Source organism: Taurulus bubalis (assembly GCF_910589615.1).
Source record: "Taurulus bubalis genome assembly, chromosome: 14".
NCBI classification, from domain to species: Eukaryota; Metazoa; Chordata; class Actinopteri; order Perciformes; family Cottidae; genus Taurulus; species Taurulus bubalis.
Genome location: NC_136602.1, coordinates 19,412,362 through 19,437,754, shown reverse-complemented (window position 1 = coordinate 19,437,754; position 25,393 = coordinate 19,412,362). Strand labels below are relative to the sequence as shown.

At 45.1% G+C, this 25,393-nt stretch overlaps 1 protein-coding gene across 1 annotated transcript in view; it reads left to right on the top strand.

Moving 5' to 3' along the window:
* ate1 (arginyltransferase 1) overlaps positions 1-20,285 on the top strand; it is a gene marked incomplete at its 5' end in the record, with an annotated part of 53,654 nt that extends 33,369 nt beyond the window's left edge. The window contains 2 exons of the mRNA XM_079229481.1: positions 12,243-12,363; positions 19,444-20,285. Coding sequence (XP_079085607.1) covers positions 12,243-12,363; positions 19,444-19,622 — 300 coding nt within the window. The 3' untranslated portion in view covers positions 19,623-20,285. The remainder of the gene's footprint in view (positions 1-12,242; positions 12,364-19,443) is intronic.
* Positions 20,286-25,393: the final 5,108 nt, after the last annotated feature.

Sequence of the window (25,393 nt, the reverse complement as noted above, 5' to 3'; positions counted from 1 at the left end):
CTGTTTACGTGTCTGTGTGTTGAATCCTGATCACGCTGTTTGTCTGAGAACGCCGTAACCACAGAGCCTAACCCCCCCTGCGCTGGTATTTACTCCCCCAAACCCCCCATATCTGTTCTTGTGTGTTTGCCTTTGGAGCGTCTCGTTCACAAACCTCCCCACTTCTTCCTATTTTACCCTTGTGGAGGAACACAGAACAAGGGTGAGAAGGTTGCCCAGTTCCCACCTTTTGGGGCTCTCACACTCCCACAGAAACACACCCGCGCTCCACACACCCTCACCACATGCACAGTGTGTCTCGCTCCATTGTCTAATTTGCATATGAGCCCAAGTAGTTCATTAATGCACAGACATACTGTGGAATTGTTCAAACCGCTAAGATGGGGAGCCCCTAAACTCCGCTGTTATTGTGTTGGAGGTCCTCTGGTTTCTGGGTCTCAGTCCTGCTGCTTGCCTCCTTAAAGACCAAAACACCAGCACTTGAACCCTACTGGACACCACTCAGACCCCTTAAACACCACTCCCTCTCTCCATTTTACCAACGTACACCCTCCTTTCAGCCACGGCCGCCTCTTCAGGGAACTCCCTCTACCCGTCCGTTCACACTGATGTGGATACATTTAAAGAACATTTCTGCCCTTTGAGCCTCCAAATGTGGTGCTTTTTACACCCAAATTCTGAGCTTTTGGGAAATATTTGAATGTGTATGAATGTACTTGAATAATGTAAAGGAAATATTAAGTACTGATATATAATTGTCAGCTTGTAAACGCGGCCGACATAATTCACTCAGCAAAATATTGAGGGGCTGACTCTCTGTCACCTCCTATTGTATTACTGTTCTTGTGTTTTAATGCGACCAGTTATCTAATGCAAGGGTTAACATTTATGTGTTTTTGGTTGGAGGGCTCAGTATTGCAGCACGAGCATTCCTGTGAAGGTTAGCAGGTATAGCATTTATGACCCTCAGTCAAATCAGTGATTTATACTTGTGTTGAGTATCTAGCCAAGCTTTTCAAATTGGTCTATGGTTATCATGGAGGCATCAGGTGAGGATTCAAATTAGGAGAAAGCAATATATTTGTATATTTATTGTGTTTTTAAAAATGTATTTCCATAGCAAAGCTTAAAATCACAATCTGACTATTTGAGTCATTAATCTACATTAATGTGGTAGATATGCCCTTCATTTCAGTGGAAGCTTGGATTGGATCACTCAACTCAACATGCTGAGAGGAATACTAAAAACATCTTATCTCTCTAAAACCAGCTTTATCCCAGTGGAATTTCACACGGTATTTCAGACAGCACTCTCATCCCCTGGGGCGTAATATAAGTGCATTGTTTATGTAACTGACACCAGCAGCATAATAAGAAGGGTTTTTCCTGGTGACTTCATAAACTGTTAAAAGACACACTGGAGAGTTTATGAAACTCCTAGAGAGGTAACTCTTGTTTTTAAGCCTCCACATGAGCAGTTCTGTTATCCGTGTTGTCCCCTCGTGTGCTCCTGCTTCATGCGTGTCTGGGATTTTGGCTGCGTAAGGCTACAGTCTCCGAATGGACCGACTCGTTTCGGTGTTTCTCTTTTAGAGTGTTCTTGAGTTGGAGGGGAACAAAATATTTTCCGCCAAGTCACATCTCTGCATGCCATGGGGAACGGCTCCATGTGTGATGGGTTTAAAAGGTCTCAGCAGTGCCAAAGCCTGGACATGGTCCTGTAGAGCAGCCTTAAAGGGTCCGAGAAGACTTGGAGTCCAGCCAGGAGCAGGGGGCTGCCTGGCCAGTGTCAGACCCTCACCTTTGTTCTCAAAGCTAGGACGCAGCGTCCCCACAGAGCCTTGCTGGTTTGGCTGCTGGGTTCAGGGTTAGACGTGACATCCTGCCCCTGGCTCCTGTCCCTGGTCCTTTGGCCCTCCCTTGGCCCTCTGATGTTGAGCTGCAGAGAGCAGAAGGTGAAGCAGTTGGAGGCTAAATGAGACCAAAGGTCTTGGCCCTTCTGCCACTCTTTTTCTTTCACTTCACTCTCATGTGGAGCTCAAAGTCAACCTGAATGAACTGTCTTGTGACTTCAGACAGTAACTGAGACTTTGTGGCAGAGAGTGCTTATTTCTCCGTGTTGATAATAACATGAAAGGTCATGCAGCATACTTGTTGCTTGTTTGGATGGATTGTGGTCAAATAGGAATAAACACAGTGTACTGCAGCATAGTGACGAGAGTGCTGGCACATTTCTTGAAGCTTCCATAAGAAAAAAAAAAAAACAACGTTCACTGACATTTTGCAATTTCTGGCCTATATCTAGATGCAGCTATAGTTTACACATTTTCTTTCATCACCTTGGGTTCATGTTCTCGACATGGTCTGCCTGACCCATCACTTCAACTCGTACGGTTTTTCTCACCATGTTTTATTCCCTTGTCCTCCAATTACTCCGCCGTCCAGCTTCAGCAGCTCGCAAAACGTACTCTGAGTCTCATTAGCTTTCATTTGATACATTTCCACTTTTGGACAGAGCGAGGACTTAAAGATCCATGCCACGCCGGAGTGATTTTTCCATTTCTTTGCAGAGGTGTGTGTGTGTGTGTGTGTGTATATATATATATATATGTACGCACTTGTTCGTGTCGGTTATTTTAAAGGACTGAATAAGCAGACTTTGATAACAAACGAGGCGGTCACCTACTTGGCTTTACCGATCTGCAGTACCTGGTTTTAACAGATCAAGCACTTTTCAAGTGTCTCACACACACACACACACACACACACACACACACACACACACACACACACACACACACACACACACACACACACACACTCGGACAGAATACCCAGTTCGTGAGGGAGTGAGAGAGTTATATGAAGTGGCTCTTACTCTTGTTATTATTGTTCACAGTGAAAGAATGTCTCGTTCTGAGCCCAGGAAACCATTACATTTTCCACAGAGGGGAAGAAAGGAGTGAGCAAAATAAGTGAAAGGAGGAGGAAGAGGACAGATGGAGGGAGAAACAGAAAAAAAGGAGTGACAAAATGTGTGCCAAATGAGAGAAGGAGGCAAGATGAAAAGGCGTATTCGTTTCCCGGCGGTACTTCACTGACTTTTAAAGGGTCCTTTTTGCGGCAGCTGCACCTCCGTTCCCTTTCAAACCGACTCCTCCTCGCTCACAAACAACAAACACGTCAGAGAGGCGGTCAGTTCTCTAGCAACAGCCAGCAGTTTGCCACATGGCTTTCGAGTTCAGTGGACCTGAAACAAATCCATCCAGGTGTCAGCCACTGTGTGGAAGAGTATGTTGGGAACACGGCCGATGAAAGAATCCGACGCTGGTTTCAGTCAGTTGCTGCTTTGCTAATGTTTCCCTGAATCGGTGTGTGGCTGCAGGCTTTTCTGTCACCTGCTGCAAGAGTTCAGTTCTTATGACATCAATTAGACATGACAAATTACCCTCCCGGCTCAGGCATGTACACAGGACCTCATTTTCTCAGGACGCACATGAGCTGCACGCGGATGTTTTTGTGTTTTTAAAGTTGAATTGTGATGCATACAAAAGGACTCTTTTCTTTTCTCACTGATTTTAATTTGAGATCAATCAAATCCTGAATAGCTTTTTCCCCAAAAAAGAAAGACAATACTTATCTTTGTGAATCATTGCAGTGTCACTGATGACCTGCAGCGTTTCTATTAATGTAATGAATCTCTCCGTCAAACAGTCCCCGCCTCCTCTCCAGGTACGCAGCTGCAGGTTGTGACACGCTGCAAGGCTCCAGAGCCACAGCTCTCAGGACCCTGCATGCGTGTTATTTACACTCAGGGGCCTCATTCAGACAGTATGTTATGTGTACGTGTATGACCTCGCATTCTGCGTGTCACTTGTTTTACATCTGGGAAGATTAAGAGTGACAGTGAGTGACTTTGAGGCATCTAGAGGTGGGTGTGGCCCAGAGAGCCCTCCATCGGTGCGTACCATGCTGTACAGTACGCAACTTGTTTTCGTTCACAGGGACATTCCTTTCTTCCAGTCCCTCCTTTTCTAGGCATAAACTTTTCTAACCCTTTTGATAGATTCTGATGAGTTGTATGGAAAAGGTTTACAGTGAGCAGCAGTGTTGGTGTGGAACTGTGGGTTTACGCTTCACAGGCCCTGCAGGTCCAGGCACAGTACACAGCCACCCCTTCTCCTCTTTTTGTTTTGTTTCCCTTTGTCTTTCAGCAACTGTTTAAGAAACCAGCCACCATGCTGCTCGGCATGAAAGATTGATAGTAAAAGAACGAGAGAAGGGTTCAGACTGAACAAACTCAATAGATTTAATTCAAAGATAAAAACATGGCATCCCATTTTGTTCATTTTCGGACAACTCTCACAAAAGTCACGACGGCTCACTTAGAGGTGGTTTGAGGTTACTGTGCTGAGTGCAATGTTTCATGTCGAATCTAATGAGTGTTTACTGTAATAGTATTTTTTTATTTTATTTTCTGCTCTGCTTTCTTTTCCTCAGATGAAACAATATTCAGTTGGTTTATATACATAACATTTTTCCAGTCGCAATACCTTCCAACAATCCTCAAGTTATAAAACCTGTGCCCATCAAAATAAGATCAAACCCAACCTGGCCCATTTTCACCTTCTCTGTGAAATGAACAAGCTGAAGCATTCCTCTTGTGCTGGCGTCCAGCTCCCCTTAAATTGGAGCCTTTTCTGATTTAGCTCGACAGGAGACCACCAACAGTGCACCTCTCAGCAGAAACATTTCTTAACGTTTTGGATAATTTCTCTTCTCTTTTATGCCTCATCATCTCTTTTTTTTTTCCAACCACGTGTCCTGCCACGGGTGTGTTTTTAACAAATCATTAACAGGCTGGAGCAGTGTCTCGGGGCAGCCACTGCTTGGCACCCCCTAGGAGGAGCGCTGACAGGGTGATGGTCTGAGGGGGCAGAGCTCAAGAGGTCAGGTCAGACGCTTCAGTCTTGCTGTGTGTGGAAGGACGAAGTTGGGTAGGGAGTGGGAGGAGCGAGGGGAAGGTGTGAAGGTTACAAGAGCGAAAATGAGAGTTTGGAGGTGGTGTCACGCTGAGGTGATCCAGAGCCCACTAGCTGCCAGCCTGAGGTGTTTGCCTTGCCATTAACTTCGCCACTATTTATTTTCAAACCTGCTGCAGCTGCGCCACTTTGTCTGAAACGCCTGGTTTCTTTTTGGCAAGAGAATGCAGGCCGATCTTTTGATAAGCACTACTGCACAGAATGAGCCGGGTCTCATAAATGCTGTCAGACACATATTCAGAGTGTGGGTGGAGGGCCTCGCAGTTAGAAGTTTGAGGTGGGGTTTTAAGACCCAGATTAGGGGCTGCGGCTCCGACTGCAAGTCAGTAAGCTGCGGTCTGTGTCAGACAGGCGCAACAGCTCGCCTGCCCATAAAGACCAGAGGAGATAAAGAGATAAAAGTCTCCCAGTCTGTGAGCTGATGCCCATAAAAGCGCTGCCATTGGTTCTCAGGGCGCCGTGGAAATGCGATCCTGTAAAAATATTTTCTCCTCATTAACCTGTCATCCGTGGAGCCATGACGCATAGCCAGGCCAGGGGAGTGCCGGGACAGAGTGGACCGGGTGGAGGGGATTGTGCAGGTTGTCTAGGGGCCCGAGGGGGAGACTGACCAGCCTAGATGCTTTATTTGAAGGTCGCCCTGTGGTAATGTGTTGAGCAGGGTGAAAAGGCCTTGGTGGGCCCGGAGTGCTTAAACAGCAGCAGTTAGCGTAAATCTCCCCAACTGAGATGCACTCGCTCACACAGACGGATAAACACACACAGACGCACACACAAATGTATGTCTACGCTTTGCCATGGACTGTGGTGAAAGTGGGTCTCTGTGGTCTATTCCGAGACACGGGTTGTTTGGACGTGTCTTTCACTGGTGCTGTCCCTCCGTCCAGCCTGCTTCGGTGTTATTTGTCTAGCTGCATGTGTGTCTGTGCTGTTTACGCATGTCCATCAGCAGCAAGAGGCCCCCCTGCCAACGTGTGCGTTTTCTTAATGCGACAGAAGGGGTGTATTGTGAGAGCTGTATGTTTGAGAGAGTGTAGGGATCTCGGGATCGGGGCCTCTGTTTATTGTTTTTTTACTAAGATTGGATGAATGTGACCCTGGGTCAGAGTGCTGGCCCGGGCCAACATAGGTTAGGTCTGCTCGGCTCTGGGTCACATTAGGCCCCTTTGTATACCCACCGGGTTCAGGCTTGCCCTGAGTGACACCCAGCTGAATAAAGTAGTGCAAGGAGACCACAAATGTGACCGTATTTGTCCGTTTGGGTCAAATGTCCTTGTTTCCGCTGAGAGTGCTTGACAAATGTTTAATCCTGAAACTAATATCTCATTCACTATTGTGTTCAACCTCCTATATTATAAATCAGGCTGATTTTTGTATTGCCTGTTATTTTTGGATATCTTTTGCCCGGAGCAAACAGAGTATGGTCTACCATTGGTGACCTCATCTATTTTGCGACCAGCCTGACATCACACTCGTGGAGCCGCTCTGTCTCGTTCTGAAGTAGGTGTTCAGTTGACCAGCAGATTACTGTATAACTTAATGCTCTTTTCGGTGGAGATTTGAGCCGTTCTGACACTGTTGACAAGAATAGGCTCATTGAGACTGCGTTCAGACATTCGGCACAGTGCCTGACTTGTGTGAGCACACACACACACACACACACACACATACATAAAGGGACACCTCAGCTCGGGGTATGGTGGGTGGAAACCAAACTGGAGATGTGAGCAGGAAATCAGCAGCAGATGTGGGTGTAAAGTAACGCAGATGGAGGCAGGGAAACCCTCTTGCTAGGACACCAAGTCCACCCCCCTGTCTTCTGTTCTTTCTTCCACCGAGCCTGAAAGAGGATCACTTTGAACCATGACACTGCTGTGCAACTGCAAAGCAATGAATGATCTCACCCTCAACAAGTCTCCCTACGATGCACGAGGTGGTGGAGATCTCATTTGTGTCAACACATTGGTGCATTTTATGATATTGGGACTGATGAGTTAACAAGACGATCAATATTGCCTTCATTAGGCGTAAGCGACAAACTTCAGACAAAAAAACCATACAAAAGAGCTTGTGTAATGTAGCAAACTTGCATCCTGGTACAAGTAGGCCAGGGGTGTCAAACTCATTTTCACCCCGGGCCACATCAGCATCATGGTCGTCCTCAAAGGGCCGGTTGTAACTGTAACACTGTATACATTTAACTCCTCCCGAACATAATGTATGTAAGAAATTTGCTTACATACATTTTTACATTTATGTAAATGCATGTACACTATTTTTACACTTGAATAAACAATAATCTAATACGAAGACAGTCAGTCTTTGTATTAGATTATTGTTTGTACACTAAATGTACACTATTTTTACACTTGAATAAACAATAATCTAATACAAAGACAGTTAGTCTTTGCCCATGCAAAGGTTCGCGATTCAAAACGGGTCCGTGAAGCCGTCGCGGGCCACATAAAATGACGCGGCGGGCCGGATTCGGCCCGCGGGCCTTGAGTTTGACATATGTGATGTAGGCAGAGCAATCTCCTTTCTTGGTCAATACAGTACCCACTGGGAAATTGATTTTTTTTCACCGGACTACATTTACCATCAGCACTGATTGGACGTCCATATTTCGCTTTAAGGTGATATTAATTTGGCTCTCCTTCGCTCCTCAGTGATTTTCTATTTTCTCAATTTGATGATTAATTGCTTGATCCAAGTAATGTCAGAATATTTGCCGAAGCCCAAGGTTTTGAAATCGCTTTTTTATTGTGTGGCCCAAAGACATTCAATTTACATTGATTCACATTTGCAAAGCTTAAACCAGAGAAAGATTTGGCATTTAAATGATTCATGGATTATCAAAATAATTGATGATTAATTTTTAGAATAATCGATAAAAAAAATCAAAAGATTGCATGCATTCATCCACAAATCTGTCCGTTTTAGGAGCCAATAAAGCTCACACTCACGTCAGAGTGCTTCCTCTGACGCGCGTTTCAAATACAGCAGCAAAATATTCAAGTTTGACTAAACGATTTTACTGGTGATGTGCTGAGTAAGAATTTGAATTCAATGAGAATTTGTGCTTCTACCCGTTCCTACCATTTTGGACAACCTGGAGATGTGAAAGAGCCTTGTGGCTGATGGTCTCTCACTTGATGAAAGCTGACTCAACTCTACAAATACCAAACTCATAGTCGGGCAAGGTGGGCGAAAAGAAGCAGAAGGCAAAAAGCAGTGTCGGTTTTCACGAGGATTCCTCGGGTGCTGCGAGGCGCTCCATTCATGTGTCTGATTAATAGCTTTTCATATAAATGTGCGGGCCTGGGGGCGTCGCTCCCTATCTTGAGGTGTGTGAGAAAACAAGACAGGAATTGTGGGGGGGAGGAGAACGGTGCACAATGAAGAAGAGGAACAAGGTGACAGCTATGCGTTTGAGTGGTTGAGTTGGTAATAAAGTTCCCTCTGACAGCAGGGCCTCGGTACGCATGTGTGTAAAGTCTGTGTCACCGAGGGAGCTCGGAGTGATAATGGATCCGCAAAGTATTGTGTAACTGCACGTCGAGCCCTGGTGGAGATGCGTGTTTATTTACTTTTGATGAATGAGGTTCTGCAATTGTTTACTCTGGGGCGGCTTGTTATTCAAATGAAGTCGAGTAATTTCCCCCGTCCGTCTCGTTAAAGTTCAGTTAACTGGGAGACCTGCACTGTAGGAGATTGACTCTCCGATAAACGCTGACCTCGGCGCATTAATTACCAAACACGCTGCAAAACAATATATCTGAATGATTGAGCGCGTTCTCGGTCCTGTTAGTGTACGGCTTCCATATTTTATTTTTTTAACGTAGCGGCGTTTGAATGCAGCACTTTATTTTTCTAAACCGCCTGTTTTCTTTCTCGTCTCCATCATCAGCGTCAACGTCAGTCTCTTTACAAGCCCGCCCTCTTCATCCCAGTCCTCCCAACGTCCGCTCAGACTGCTCCTATTCCTTCCATCAGTCCTGGTCTCAGTGACGTTAAATACCATCTCCGTTGCCCATCTACACCTAATTTTTCTCTCATCCCTCCTGTTCCCTGTCCAATCTTCCTCTCATTTCTCACACCATGTCCCTCCTGCTGCAGTTTATACATGTTAACTTCTCTCTCCACTTGTTTTCCTTCATCCCCTCTCCCCTCCTTTTCCATCTCTCTAAACGGGTCTTTCTGTGGTTGTCCGTCATCGGCATCACCTCCATACCCGTCTGAACATGCGAGCACGGAAAGGAGAAAAAGGATGGAGGGATGGTGACGGATTAGTTCGTGAGGGAGGGTTTGAACATTTAGAAAGGGAGGAACGGAGCCACTCAAGAGAGGAGGACCAGACTAAAGAGAGATTCTTCGTCTGGGAAATCCTCAACCTGTTGATCGTCCGTGTAGCTAACTCAAATGAGTAAACACACACACACACACACACACACACACACACACACACACACACACACCATCACTTCCTGTGCCCTTTTCACGACACTCGCTGAGCTAACAGCCACTCAGGAACATAGATTTGTCGGAATAGGCCATTTCACTCCCAGCTATTAGATTGTCTCTTCGTCTCTTCACATCAGTCTTCTCTCTCAGGGATTTAAGTTTCAGGAATCCATTACTGCATCCTCTAAGTTCTAAGTTTCTGTTAGATAAGGTGATGGATGTTGTGAGCGAGCCGAAGCAGAAAACACTGGGCTGAAGAGGAGCCGAGAGAGGCTGCAGGGGGAGCTGTGAATTACGGGCCTTCAAGCCAACCTGGGGAAGGAAGGAAATAAGAGGGGGAAATAAAGAAAGCCAGTGGTAAGCTCAGTCTTCACTTTCGCTCCAATAAAGAAGAGAAGCTGACAGATGGGTTGTGGCAAACCGAGCTTTTCGTTTCTCAAGTCTTTCTTATTTTCTTTCCCTCCTCTGTCCAGACCACTAATAGCTGTGTCCTCACACACTCCTCTGGCCTGCTCTGCAGCCTTTCTTCTGTTCAGGGGGAGAATTGAGGAATTGCCCATGTCATTTTGGACTGTAAACACAAAACAGAGGCGTTAAGAATCCACTTTATATCAGTGTGTATTTGTAAAAAAGAAATAGTGCAACACCAAAACACACCCGCTTTTCTTCATGGAACAATGGCACTCCCAAAGGTTTGTTTTCATTCTTTCCCCATCTCTCGCGCTCTTTCTCCTGAAAGGCGAGCTACTCCGTTCGCACCTCTGCTCCTGCTCTGTTTCTCCCTCCCGCCATCCCTGTACGCACCCAGGTTGGGTTGAAGTGCAACGTCTGGGTGTCTCACTGTGTCTCTACTGCTGAGCAGGTGTGTGTGTGTGTGTGTGTGTGTGTGTGTGTGTGTGTGTGTGTGTGTGTGTGTGTGTGTGTGTGTGTGTGTGTGTGTGTGTGTGTGTGTGTGTGTGTGTGTGTGTGTGTGTCCCACTACAGTGTTGAAGGAGTCCATAGAGGTGTGGCAGAGTGTGCGAGTGTCAAGTTGACTGCGCTGACAGTTGTAGAAGGCTGTCGGTTGTCGGGACATGGAAAGCATCCGATCAATGTGTGTGTCCAGCGCGGCTACAGATGCATAGCATTCCACCGCCATCCATCTGTTAGCAGCGGCACTTAAAGTGCGTTAGTGTCTTTTACTTCTGTCTGAATTGCCATTTCCCCCCATCAGTTTTTGGCCTGTATGATTTTATGGATTTATGAATAGATTTAGACGTTTCTCCCGCACCCCCTTCACTTAATTATGGCGCGTAGCAAAAAGATGGCGGAAGATGAGGACGGAAAAAGCCTGACTGTGAATCCTTCAAACTCGACTGTTTTATTGCTGTAAGGCGCCACAGTTTGTCCTCATGGCATCCTATCCTGCATGTGAAAACAGGCAGCATATTTTCCATAGAGGGCCCACTGACGGATGGGTCGTGGTCAGAGCACCAGAGATGGTATTTTCTTTGTCCTCTGAGTTCGTAATGACATCTGCATTTTTTTCTTTTTCTTTTTTTCATCCTGCACTTTTTGACCTCGGTTGTGTATAAAACAGTGTTCATGACATTTTGGAGTCTTCGCCCTCCAGTTTAATGTCTCTAAAACAAATAAATATTATGGTGGCCGTTGCGATGGTGCAGAGGGGCTTGTTGCAGGCGCCTGCGCGTATACAGAGCTATCTCAGCCGTTTGTGTTGGTTTGGTGGCGTGTGATAGAACACAGGTCTCTGATAATGGAGTCTCCTCCTTTTCTGTTCATTCAACCTTTTTTCTTTCTTTTTTCCCTCTGCACCCTGCAGCTGTTTTTGTTCAGCTTGGTTTACTTTCCATCCAAAACGTTAGGTCAAATACAGACTTGTACCCGTTTCACAAGCACACATTACAATACGCTGGTGTGTTTACATTTCCTGCTCGGCCTCGCAGACAACATAACACTCCTGACACGGAGACTCAAACAAAGAACTTAAACAGAGCAGAGTTTGATCCAGCTCTCACCCCGGATCCTGACCCTGAGGTCAGTTTACAACTTGTCAAACCTTTAACCCTCAAGGTTACCAGCGTAGTGTTGAAGGGCTATCCTCGACTAAAGAGATTCATTCAGTCATTCAGCATGAATAAAGCATTACAAATGGACAAAATTTGTATAAGTCGACTGTAATTGTGGTTTTCAATATTGATTTGAGCCGTTTTGTGTATTGATTAGTCTATGAAATGTCTATGAAAATAGTTAACAATGCTCAAAAACTAAAAGTTTGTATTTCAAATTGCTTGTTGTGTCCAAAGAACAGTATGAATGAATTAATGGCAATACAAAATAATGAATAATCCTTACTTTTAAGTCGGTACGTTAAAACCGTTAAAAGTTTACAAGATCCACAACATCCAGTAATCCGCCTTTTTTTTGTACATAGTGTTTATTAACAACTATGTTGTTTTTAGCCACTTTCTCATGTGTTTGTCATGCTGTATTGTATCTGTGCTTTTTATGTCACTTGTGTGGACTGTGCTACTGCCTCTTGGCCAGGTCATCATTGTAAATGAGAATTGGTTCTCAATTGATTTTACCTGGTTAAATAAAGGTCAAATAAATATAAATAAAAAGAGTTTACAAGATAGTAGACATTTTTCATTAATTGACTAAACACTAATAGATCTTGTTAGCAGGAGGCCTAACCCTCTTTCTCCCTCCCTCTGTACCTTTTTGTACCCCTAGGGGCAGTACCGGCCTTCAGACCTCCTGTGCCCAGAAACCTACGCCTGGGTACAGATAGAGCAATGCCTACCCCAGTTGGAGAACTCCCGCTACGCTCGATTCAACCAGGATGCTGATGCAGGTACGACCATGTGACACTCCACCGTGACATCATTCATTTAACGTCTGAAACGTACTGACCTGTCGCCTTGAGCTCCATCTTAGAATCCTGCAGTTCTTCCTCCACGCTGTCTCTGAACGAACCCATGAATCTTGCGTTGGCGTCTGATCCCGTTTCACTGCGATGCTTGTTGAAATCTGTGGCCTTGCTCTGAGGAAGTGCGCAGTCACAGAGAAATGGTAAACAGAGGGCCGGCAGCTCTGATCACACAGTTCTCTCTCCCTGTGATCCTTCAGCATGGTCAGAGCAGAGCCAGCGCTTTCTTTATGGAAGGACCATGTTGCCATTAGATGAATAGTGATATATTTGCAAAAATAAACCACATGCAGAAGGTAGACTGGCAGACGCCCATCGAGCTGAGAGAGACTGGCGAGCTGAGAGATGGGGGCCAGGCAGCGCGTTTAATAGAGTGAGATGAAGAGGAGAGTTTGGAATGATTTCTTTTTTGCATGCTAGATGTTTAGCTAGAGGGACTGATGCATTTTCGATTTCCTCATTTCTTTAATCGGTCTCTGCTGTATTGATTCGGCATTTTTGTTGCTCTTGGTGGTTTTCAGTGAAGGAATTCCTGCGGCTCCCAGAAAAACCGAACGGAAATTGTTTGCGTCTGACGGCTCTGCATGCGGAGCAGAAGGACTGTAGGCTCACATGGTCCAATGTAGGGCACTGATGAGCCTCGAGTGAAGACGTTAAATAAGGTTTACGGTACATATGCTCTATGATAAGAGATGACTGGAGGTTATTGGTATGAGTGCACGTTGTGCTTGGATTTAAACATACGCACATATATAATATGGATATTGCAAGTTGTTGTAACCTGAGTGGTTGAGTGTGCAGGGGCCAGCCACCTCCTGTTTACTCTTTACCATTAATCTGCATCATCAAAACAGGCACCGAACAGGAAAGAGACACTGATCAGCAGTAATAGGAGATGTCAACTAGACTAGGATTGATAGATGAAGGGTAAGACTTGGAGTAAATGAAGATTAGATGGAAAGAGAGAGAGGGGAGGCGTGATGAAAATGGTTTTATGGAGATTTTAAGTGAAAGGGAAGGAGGCTGGTGGTTGTGTGCTGGCACTAGAAGAGAGCAAAGTACAATAACATGAGAGACAGATTGACAGGAGGGTGGAGGAGGAAAGAAGGATATGTGTTTCTGGGGAAAGGCGGCTCAGGGGTTTGTTGTCGTGAGGTCATACCTGGACTCGTGCCATGCAGAGACCAACACAAAAGAAAAAAGCGCTCTCTGGCACTGATCAGGAGGCAACCTCCGGTTCTAAAAAGTGAAGCCAATACTGAAGTGCCTTGCACTTGCATTATCTCTACTGGCCAGCAGGGGGCGACTCCTCTGGTTTCTAAAATAATTCTGATTGTATGGAAGTCTATGAGGACTGGTTAAACATTGTAAACATGAGTTTATGGTCTCGATCACTAGTTTCAAGTCTTCTAAGTTAGGGTCCTATTGATTATAAAATAGATGTGGTGGGCTACTACGGAGATATCCGGTCTTGGAGTTGTCAATGTTGTCGTCTCACAATGTTAAGCCTTTCACAGTGTGATTTCAGTTTGTGAAAGTTAATTTCAACGTGTCTGGTCGTTAAAAATGACTTATTCAGCATTCCGTTGTAGATCCACCCTCTTGTGTCACTTCTGGTTGCAAAGAAAACCAAGATGTCACAGCCAAAATGAAGAACTCGAGCAAAATCGCATTCCCCAAACCAATAGGTGATGTTACTTTGACTACGTCCACTTTTCACAAACAGTCACTTTCGGAAATAAAATGTCTCAAGGAAATAAGGATTCTACATGTTTGATTCATGGTTGGCTGTTCTTGTTGACTCAAGTGGTGGTGAAAGCACCACACCTAGGAACAATAATGTAAAAGAGCATTATTGGGCTCGTCATTTACCACATTGACATGAACAGCTTATCCAGTGGTAGGTCTGACATTTTCTTGTCAGTCATACCACTAATTCCTGAGTGGGCACAAATGACTGAGGACCAGGTGGCGGTTTCAGAGTTGGCCCTTTTCACTGTGGCCCCAGTGTTTGTGTGTCTGTGGCTCTTGCGGAGCGTCCATCGCTGCGTGGACTGATGATCTTGGACGAGCCTGGACATTAGTTAAGAGCTGGCTTTACCGAAAGCAGTCTCGTTAAATTTCCGTGCTGGCTGTCTTGATGTTTAGCTCTCAGATTGGTTGCCAGGCTGCGTGGTACCAGACTGTATAGTGCTTATGTGGAGGGTTCGGTCTCCTCCAGAAATACGCCCAGTGGTTAGTCTGCAGTGTCATCGTCAGGTTGGCAGCACGGCACACTGTTGAGGCCGGTGGCCCGATCCTATCTGGCAGTATACCAATGTGTGGCGGCTCTGTGGCCTTACTAAAGAAATGCTACGATCTGTTTTTTAGTCCTGGGGAAGTCCTGACTGCGTGTAATGGTGTTGGAATCTCCTCCGCATTGTTAAGGCGGTAACTTTTATTCCCCTTTTTAAGATGCAGAAAAACGTGTCCATGCCTTTATCTTCAGCAGGCTAGACTATTGTAACGTGTCTTCACAGGTCTTAGTAAAAAAATGAATCCGACAGCTGCAGCTCGTCCAGAATGCTCAGGAACACTAAGCAAGTGGAGCACATTACGGCGCTCTTTAAATCACTGTGTTGACTTTCTGTGCGTCAAAAGATGGATGCAAAATCCCGTTCCCCGTCTATTTAAGCACTAAACGGAAGCATCCGGACCCCTCAGGTCTGCTGGAACTGCCAGCTACTTTTAAATCGGTTTCAAATAAACTAGAACATTTGTACTGTAGCTATTTATTAGCTTGCTTTTGCTTATTGTTTTTATTGCTCTAATTTGTAGCTATTTATTTCCACTTTTTTTTTAAAGCTTGTCTTTATTGTCTTTTAAATGCAATTTTACGGGTTTCTTAAAGTGTCATGATTAATATATTTAATTTATTTCTGGCCTTTTTTGCACACTGTGCTCTCATGATATAAGAGTGTTACATTTATTTATTTCTGTTGATATACAACAAACTTTCAACAGATTGTGTAATTTATCTCAACCACATTCCTGAAATGTATATCCATAACCCTATTAACAGTAAAGCTAAGTTATTGATGCATAACATGAATGGGCTACTGTGAGAAGCAAAGCTCGGTAGAGATTAGGGGTAGGATTGTAGGAATACACATATTTTCAAACAATTCATACTGCAAGTCCGAGCGTGTTTGACGCTGATCAAAAGACACCTTTGAGATGCTCTGAAGTATCTCCTACTCCTTGAAGTCTACGAGTAGTTGGTTCAATGCAATATTACTTGTCTTTCTGTCGAGCCCAAAATAACAATTACACTTACAGTACATTCTCCAGTCATGTCCGTACACACACTGATGATACAACTTGGAACGCTTGAAAGTGAGAGCGAACAAAAATTAAAATTATGTTTATGAGATTACAGTGTCAGCAAATTCCCCATTAATTCCTTTTAACTCCAAACCTCACCCAGGGGTGAAAGAGAATTGGGGAAGGGTGTGCGTTTTAGATTGTGGACCCGGGTGACCAGGTCACAGAGCTGCAGCCTTAATGAGGTGTGTAAAGACAGCTAATCCAAAGTTTACACTACTCTGTCCAGAGCAGGCTCACATTGATTACATGCCTGTTGCTGACACATCGAGGGCCCCGAGGGCTCCAGCAAATGTACATACAGTATTTACACTCATATACACACACACACACACACACACACACACATTCTACACAGCACATATGTGTTATCTCTCACACACTCATAATCTAGTGTTTGCTTGAGGGAGAAAGAAGTAGGGGTATTGCCCGCTCGGCAGGATAAACACTTAGAGAAGTGTGTGACATAAGTAGTCACCCCCAGGACCTTGAGTGCGTCCAGCAGGCGCCAAGCCAGACACACACAATTACATACTGCAATACACAAACTCCACTATGCGTTTAGAAAATATTGTTCTCATACGACACACACATTAGCTTCTCATCAAGCTGATTGCATTCGAGGTTGACAGCATCTGCGCTTTCAACCATGCAAAGTGAGGCCTAAACATTAGTTGGGGTAGACGGCCTGACGGCGCCCACCACCCACTTCACCATGTTTCTTGCTTTTACAGTTTACACTTTCATATCTTGTCTCACTGTCAGAGCCACTTTGCTCTGCTCTTCAGAAGGCTTTCTGCTACTTAGCCCGACTTGTGCTAATGTTCCCATTCAGAGTGGAGGGGAGACGGATACCACTCCAAGATCTGCTGCACTTTTAATAACAATAATGATAATAATGTCCTTTTAAAATCCAGGGGAATTCTCTGGTTGCTTTCTTCTCGGTGCGGAGGTCAAAATTCATGGTCGGCTCCAGAGATGCAGGGTCAGCTGGACGGATGCGCTCTAACACAGGGGCTTGAACCCGGGTCTTATGGTCAAAGTGCAGTCTTCTTAGTCACTCGACTACACCACCATTTTGGCCTTTTTCTTTTCAAGCGTCAGCCCTGCTTTGGATTTGCAACATTGGGTCATAGGAAGTGGTCATAACCCGGTGGCCTGCCTTTGACTACAGCCCGGTGTTAAGAGAGTGTTCTGAGAGTTGGAGATGGATGGGAAGAGAGAGAGGGGAGCGTGGCGAGGTGTCAAGGCCCCGAGCCTCCGCTCTGACCCTCTCACTCCCTCACCGACCCTCATACACTCCTCTTCCCCCCGACCCTTGAACCCCCGACCCCGAGGAGCCGCGACCTCGGAGCAGCGTGTCACCGAACGTCCGGTGGGCCTGGCGGGAACGGGGTCTGGAGCGACTCAACGTGAGAGGATGGGGAGGGGCGAGTGAAGAAGCAGTGAAAGATGTTTATGTGAAGAGCGGATGTTTGGACTGCCTTGAGTTGGACAGAAAGAGAGAGAGGGCCATGCTATGTATTGCTGTTGAGGTTGAACCGTCTTGAAGCTGCTCTCTGTTTCCTAATCTGTAATACGTCCTCTGCTTTATATCTTCACAAGGGGACAGTGGTGCTTTAGAGCAGTGTCACATTTGAGTAAACAAAATGCGCCTCTGCATTACCGTTGTGCAAGTGGGCTGTCACTCTGATGAAGAGAATGAGGATGCACCTCGCATCTCAGAGACAACTCTGAGGGTTATTTAGAAAGCATCGAACATTTAACTACTTTGGCTTTCATCCCATCAGGAACTCATAAATTCTTCATGGGCCATAATTACGGTCATGTGAAAGTTACATAACATGTTTACATCTTTTAAATCCCACCCACCCCCCTCATGGCAAGACTTAACATACTGCTGATTTTCTGAGTTTAAAAGTTTATATCAAGCATTCCCGAAATTATGTGACTCAGCAGTTTTTTTAGAGACGGGGAAAGACACAGTGATTAAGGCATTACTGAGCAGGGAAATGAGGCTAATAAATAAAATATGAATCCACAGGGAACTTTGTGAGGAAAAAAAAAAGTTGGAATATGAAAGTGTCTTCGGAGATTTTGGGAGGGGGCGGGGCTAAGGAGCCTCAGGGCTTCGTGTTGATAACGAGCTCTCTTCATCCCTCCGGCTTGCTTTTCAGGCTGTGCTGCAGTTGGCGATATTCACTTACTGCCTCTCTACCTACCAACACACGTGGCTATTTTAATTCTCTCATTTGTGAGATCGCAACTCTTTCCCAAAGTGCATTTCGTCTGCAGCGAAGTCGGTTGACTCATAGTTCTTTTAACAAGTTTCTGATCACACCCAGCCCACAAATAGTCACGCTTCAGCCCAAATGCATCTGAGTGCTTTGTACTGCGGGGATCCCTTTCAACATCTTGCACAAGAGAAAATACTTGTTTGTGGCATTACATCACAGTTTAGCAGCGTGCCTCTCTGTTGTCTTGTTTTCCCAGTTTATTGGGTGATTGGGTTGGCTTTAGCAGACCTGTGACGATTTTTTTTCGGAATTAGGCAGAAATATGTGCGCTCGGCTCACTCCCACCACCTGGGTGCTCAGCTGTGAGCCACATGGGTGTTGTCATGGGGAGCGGCAGTGGCGGGTGGGAGGCCCTGAGCGCTATTAATACCAAATCTAACTCGCTCCTGTTTGACTGATGTGTCGCCATGGGCCTGGCAAGCTCGTCCACTCCACTCCACTCCATAGCCCGGCCTGACGTTTATTTTTCATCTGCTTCCTCTTAGCTAGGCCAGACCCCGGATTGCGCCAGACAGGACAGACTGGCTGAATGAAGCACTGTAGAGTTTCTAAGGGTGTACATTTCATGAAATAAAAATTGGTTTAACAGCAGAATGCTCAGAGATGACAAGCTGAATCGCAAATTGATGAGGGGAGAGATGGAAGCATTTTAAGGGCAATTAGAGGGACTAGAGCAGGGACGTCCGACTGGGATAAGATGCTTCTTGAACGTCCAGTGAATGCAAATGAAGGACTACTCAATGATTTAGAGGTGGGTTTTGAGACCCACTTGCATTCACACATTGTGTGCAGTGTATCCGGGTTTGTTTGGCTCCGTTGAAGCGGCCTGCTGTGCTGCCCCCTGCATGTCCTCTTGGCGCCGGCCTCGCACTGCTGGAGGCAGCTGTTTTAGTGTCAGAGAGCGGGTCATCTGGTTTTTACCCCTTTTTTTTTTTTCATCCGACTTTCCAGAGGATCATTTGTAGCTGCTGAACACGCACACTGGAGAGATTAGCAGTGTTTTCACTGGTCTGATGGGAGCTGGCAGTGTACAACACGGGACCTTACGAAATGCCGAGAGTTTGGCGAGGCAGCGGGGGAGCAAGGCCCTGTAAACAAGGCCAACTGACTGGCCTGCTCACGCACCACCGTGACTCCAGGGTTTAGGCAGACGGGGAATTGGAGCTGTAGGGCCGGGTGGAGGGGGGGGTGCTCTCTGCTCCTCCAACAGCTTCTCGGAACAATGGTGTATCCTTGCCAAGACGCTCAGAGGTTAACTCATGAGAAGGAGGGGAAATAAGGCCAGTGTTAATTGTGCTTAATGTGTCTACTCTGCTCCTCATTACGTCCTCTCGTTTGTGTCCAGGAGACTCTTGTGTGCTGAAGGACGTGGGCAGAGCCCTGGTGCTATACAGACGGGCCGTGATGCCGTACGCAGCCTACTCCCGCAAACGCAAAGGCTCCAGCGACGAGACGGAGGTGCAGCAGTACGCCGACCTGGTGGGCCAGGTCTGTGCCGAGAAGATCTTGCTCTACCGCGCCTAAAAAAACACAGACGCCGTCACGCCACTGCACCTTTTTATTATGTAATGTACGTCTGTTTCTGTGCGTCTCCTTCGCCGTCTGTGAAGTCTCACCGCGTTCAGCCCCGCAAAGGCTGGATCAACGCAGCAGCCAATCACTGTCTATGTATGTATCCATTCACCCATTGGCCTCATTCATTCTTCAGTTATGTCTCCTTCACAACATTTATTTCCATTTTCCATTTTATTCGTAATAAATCAATCCTGCAGCATCTATTCTCAGTTTGCTTTGTCTGCATCCTTTTGTTTTGATTTGTATCCCTTCAGGGACCGGCCCCTTGAATGTAATTAATGGCTTTGATTTCTTTTTTTTCAACCTCAATTCTTAAGTAGCTGATGTTCCTGGTGATGATGCTCCACACAGGTGACAGCTCTCCTCTGAACTCACACAGGTTTAATCGTGTTGTCCTTTTGAATGTTCAGTGATTTTGGTTGTCAGTTGCTTCCATTATATCTCCAACCTTAACTACACAACGACATTCATTTTCTTTTTTTATCACTGGGTTTATTAGCAGCAACAAACTCACTGTTGTTAATGTTTTTGTCTCTTATATTTATAGCTTCATCTGATTTTTCTTTTAATATTCACACTGTTATGTTTGCTTAAGCCAAATAAATGGGTTGTATATTCCTTGCTTGGATTTTGTGGCTTTCCTTTGCACGCTACACAATAATGCAACAATAATGCATTAAGAGTCCTCTAGCGGGCACAAACTGTGTACACACTACTGTACGTGTAAAGATACTCCCATAATAAAACACATGCACGCCCAGATATACATGCTTGACTTGAGACTTGTTGAATTGGGCTAACAGGTGTTCGATATTTGAGCCGGCAGAACACAAACTGCCTCTCGCCCTCAAACCGAGTGTCAACAGCAGCTCATCTCTCAGCCAGAAGACGGGATCGGCTTTTTTATTGAACAGATTTCAAATTCATCAGATACCCTGCTAAAACTGTTGACTCCAAAAAAAAAAACTATGTGTAAATGTTGTTTCTGAAGCCTCTTTTTGGGATTTACACTAATCTCAGAAGGTATCTAATGACGAGTGTGTATTTTAATGCTGTGAACCAGATCAATGGAAATTTAGAAACCTCATGTTCATTTTGTATGCCTCCTTGCCGGCAACAGCCGTGGCTGCAGGCATTATGCTCTTCTTTTCTTTTGGTCCGTCTGGTCCTCAGGAAAGTTCAAAGACAATTTCTTCAAATTTGGCACAAAGAATTGAGTTTCACACAAATGTCTGATTAGATAAATTGAAGTGATGATGTTTTGGACGTAAACTGCAACTTGACTGGTTGGTGGAGGCCTAAAACCATGACACAATAATTCTACTTTATTCTTCTTCGCAGATTCAGAATTCAAATGTGAACATCACACGCACTCTTTCTGACTCTGTCCAAATTCTCTCAAATCTATGATGTCCATCGCTAATAAATCAACTTCAAAATGGTGCAAAAGGCAGTCTCCTATAACGCAAACCCTTGCCTTGATAGTCATAAAGCTCAGATTTCTTCTTTGTATTATAAATAATCGAGTTGACTGTTATTGTAACATGCATAGTTACAGTGCAAATAGCAACTGTTCGACATTAACAGTGCCCAATACATGTGCTTTTTAAATCCTCCTGTACACATGAATGCATTAGTGAGGGGGTTAGCCAAGTTGACTCAGCGGGTTGCGTGTCCTATTCTTCTGGACGCTCACCTAGAAACACACCTTCATGCAGCGAACTGAGAGAAAAGTGTAACCACACACTGTAAAAATGTCTGCTTGACCCTGGACTAGACTTGTATTTGAGCAGCAGCTCTGCCCTCCAGTGTGGCCCTGACCCACCACCCATTCTGCCTGTCTGCACCCAATCACAAGAATACAGTGGAGAGAGTCAGTATCTCAAGTTTAAACTCAACCCGGGTTTAAAGAGCGGCCTGTGTCCTGGAGAATTAGGATGGATTGACAGGCTAATTCTCCGAGAAGGGAACACTGACGCTGGCTAGTGGCCCTGTTGGATTGACTGTTTCTTTCCCACATTAGGCATGCTTCCCCTTGGACTTAATGTGCACTCACACAGGCACACACACACACAAACACACACTCCTGGCACTGTCACAAGTAGTTAGTCTTGGTGGACGCCACACATAAGGACATGTGCCAGTGCTGTGGTGGACCTCTTTCTGTCAAAACAAGTGGCCCGGACCGGTCGGCTATTTTATAATGAGTCCATAATGCTGCAAGACGCAGCATGGCAGAGTTTGGACATTACCCTGATATATAATAGTCTCACTGCTCATAATTCTTATTAGGCATGAGGTCTGTACTGTCCATGCACTGCTGCTGAAATACCGTTCAGCCAAAGGTCAGCATTCACAGAATAAAGGGGGCTTAGAAAGAAGGCTTTATTTTCATGTCAGACACAGAGATGGTTTAAATATCGCTGTGGTTTATTTTAGGCTGTGTTGGTGCCAAATGAGGAGGAGGGTTTGTCACTCTGGAAAATAAAGAGACCGCCAAGAAGCTGGGAAAGGAGAGTGTGACCCTGTAGTGAGATAACCGGAAGAGCCATTCTTTTATTCTGAAGAAAATGTGTGCACTGAAAATTGCACACTGTGAGACTATCTTGTATCTAACTGTGTATCATTTGCATGAGAAATTAATATTGCAGTTGAATAAGTTGTAGTGCCAGAATCAGTTGTGCATTGTCAATGGAATAATTATAATAATAATAAAAAGTGTCACTTGTTGTGAGGGCAGTTTAAATGTCACTATAAGCTCAAGTAAATAATGAAGCTATGGGTTAGAAGTATTTGTATATCTGTTCGGTTTCCTCCTCCTCCTCTTCCTCCTCTCCCCACTATCTGCTGTGGCAGTCTCCACACATGTATTGTGGCCAAGTGAAAATGCCAGGGGACCCACAGAGGAAAGAGGACGTGTCAGCGTTAAACAGTTTGGGAAGGAAAAGCTTGTCCGTCGACGAAGGAAAAGAAACGCCGTTTCTTGACGTATTTCCCTTTTTCCAAACGTCTCATCCAAACTGTGAACAGGGAAATAATTTCATATAAATATGGAATCGTATCCCTCAGCTGTTTACATGAATGTATCTCAATGCGATGTGCTGTCTCTGTGACTTATTTATTTTGTGGTATATGTGGGCTTAGGAAAAGAACAGTTATGCAGATTTTTTTACTTTCTGCAATAATAATTTCCCCCTTCCAGTAGGAAAACAATGCTGACGCAGTTGAAGCGTATATGCTTCATCCACAAATATCCTCCGATCACATCCACTGTCTGTGAGCAACCCGGGGCCCCACGCAGCATCTGAAGGGCCCATTACATGACACTGTCTTCCTGTTTGTAAATATGAATCTATCTGTAGGCAGTGAGCGGTTTGGGCCCCCTCTTCTTGCAGTACACACAAGCTTTGTTTCGTCATACCCGGGGGCAGAATATAAACACTGCCTCTGCCCACAGTGTGTAGTGTGTAGTGTGTGTGTGTGTGTGTGTGTGTGTGTGCTCTGTGTGTGCTCTGTGTTTGCTCTTGCTGAGCGTGGGCTGCTTTGTTTGTATTGGCTCCCCATTAGTGTGAATTTACAAGTCTTATTTATTACATTTTTTGTATTATTCTCCCATGTCATGTGTTGTTTGTGCCGTTGCAACGCGGACGTGTATTATTGGCGCATGTTTGTACTGGCACCCCCCCACCCCCAAACCAGCGGAAGCTCCCAGAGGAAGTGCCGGGCTCCTTTGTGAACTAGGCCCCCCCGGATTAAGCGTATCGCACCCTAAATGCAGGCCCTTTCTCCTCAGGGATTAGCTGGGTGAACGGGCCCTGGGGCCCCCACATCGTCTCTCCCTAGCCTCCTCGCTAGGACCGAGGACATGAGGGGACGCATTGTGCCCCTAGAGACAACGCTAAAGTGATTAGCTTGAGTTATTAGGGGAGCATGGAAAATGCATTTTGACACGGGGCTTCAAGTTGATCCAAATCGCTGACAAATATTCACGAGCATCGAGTTGTACATATGTACATATGTTTAGCTGCAGGCGTGGAAGTCAAGAGTGAACTGTTTAAGCTCAGTCGGTTTGTTTGCAGAACAGTTTGAATGCATTGCATGTGTGATACGACGGTCAGAGTGATGTACAGCTCAGAAGGAAATTGAAGGGACAGAAGCACATTTATCTTGTAGATAGATTTGATTTATATTGATGGCTGCTCACTTTTAGGATGATCAATGACTAAAGACTGGACAAGAACTTCAAGCCATTAATCAGCTGTTTTCTATTGCAAAAATGTAATTTGCAATATTTGACTACTTGACATGATTACACTTTTGTACTTGTTCTTTACTTATATGTATAGTATATCCAGACAGTTGTAATTACTTTTCAGATTAAGAATTTGCGTACAAACATTAAGACAGGGGTTTCCAACCTTTCTGACTTACCGGTACTACCCTTTGCAAAAATGACTTGACTTGACTTACACAGAAGTATTAGCTGTATTGGACCCCTTGTCATGTTTCAGATGTCGATGTGTTGTTAGCAGTTTTACCAAAGAGACATTTCACCTCCGACCTTCTCAGATGTTTATTTGTTTTTTGTTTCAGGCTAAACAAAACTTCTTAATATTTCACAAAAAAAGCAAACAATCCAATAAATGAGTACAAACGTGTGTGAGGAACTTTGTAATTTCTTCTTTTCAACCCCATTAATCATCTCATGACCCTCTACTCTATATTGTCACTGTTTTAAGGCCTGACCCCTACATCTGGACCCACTGGACTAAACTAACTGTGTACAAAGCAAATAAAACTACTTCATACTACTTTCATTTTTCATACTTAAAGTACATTTTGCTACTAATATTTCTTGACTTTTACCCAAGGATTTAAAACGCAGGACCTTTGCTACTTTGTGGTACTTTTAGTGAAGTAAAGTGTTTCCGCACATGAGGTTAAACTATAACCGAAAGCCAGCTTTGCAGAACAAAAGCTGCAGGGTAATTCATCAGTATGGAGTCATTGCGTATCCTTTAAAGATGAACCAGGGTGCACAGGCATGAGAGGAGAGCCCTGGCTTAAACTGCTGCTGCGTCGGCATGGATACACAGACAATGGCCGCGAGGAGATAAATGTTGTCTTCATATAAAACCCCTCTGTGGTGTTAATGCTTCCCTCCCTACAGGTCTTTACCACATTAATGTCTCTCTTCTGTTCACCCCTTCATTGTCCTCTCTCCTGCTCCTCTGGCACAGGCTTGTGCACCTCTTTCTCTCGGAGGCAGTCATACATATTCTCACTGGCATTAGAATACTAATGCGTGAGGGTGAATAGAGCGCAGCTTTCGCCGGCTGTGGGAGTCGACCCACCTCTCAATATGTGCGCTGTCTCTACTGGGTAATCTAAATCTTCTTTTGATTGCTCTCTCTCTCTCTCTCTCTCTCTGTCTCTCTCTCTCTCTCTCTCTCTCGCTCTCTCTCTCTCTGCTGCTTTTATTCCTCAATCTCATGTAACGTCCCCTCTCCCTGTCGCCTGTCCCCGTCTCGCTTCTCCTGGATATGGGGGAATATCATTTCCAGGGGTTATGGAACAGGTATAGAGGTGAAAGTCACCACCAACACTGACCGCCTCCTAAATCTCTCTGTCACACATGAAAGCAAGCACAGGCAATATTTGCAGAGCTCTAAATCTTGTTGAATGCGGCTCTTGTTGCCTGTTGAGGGGAGTGCTTGGCA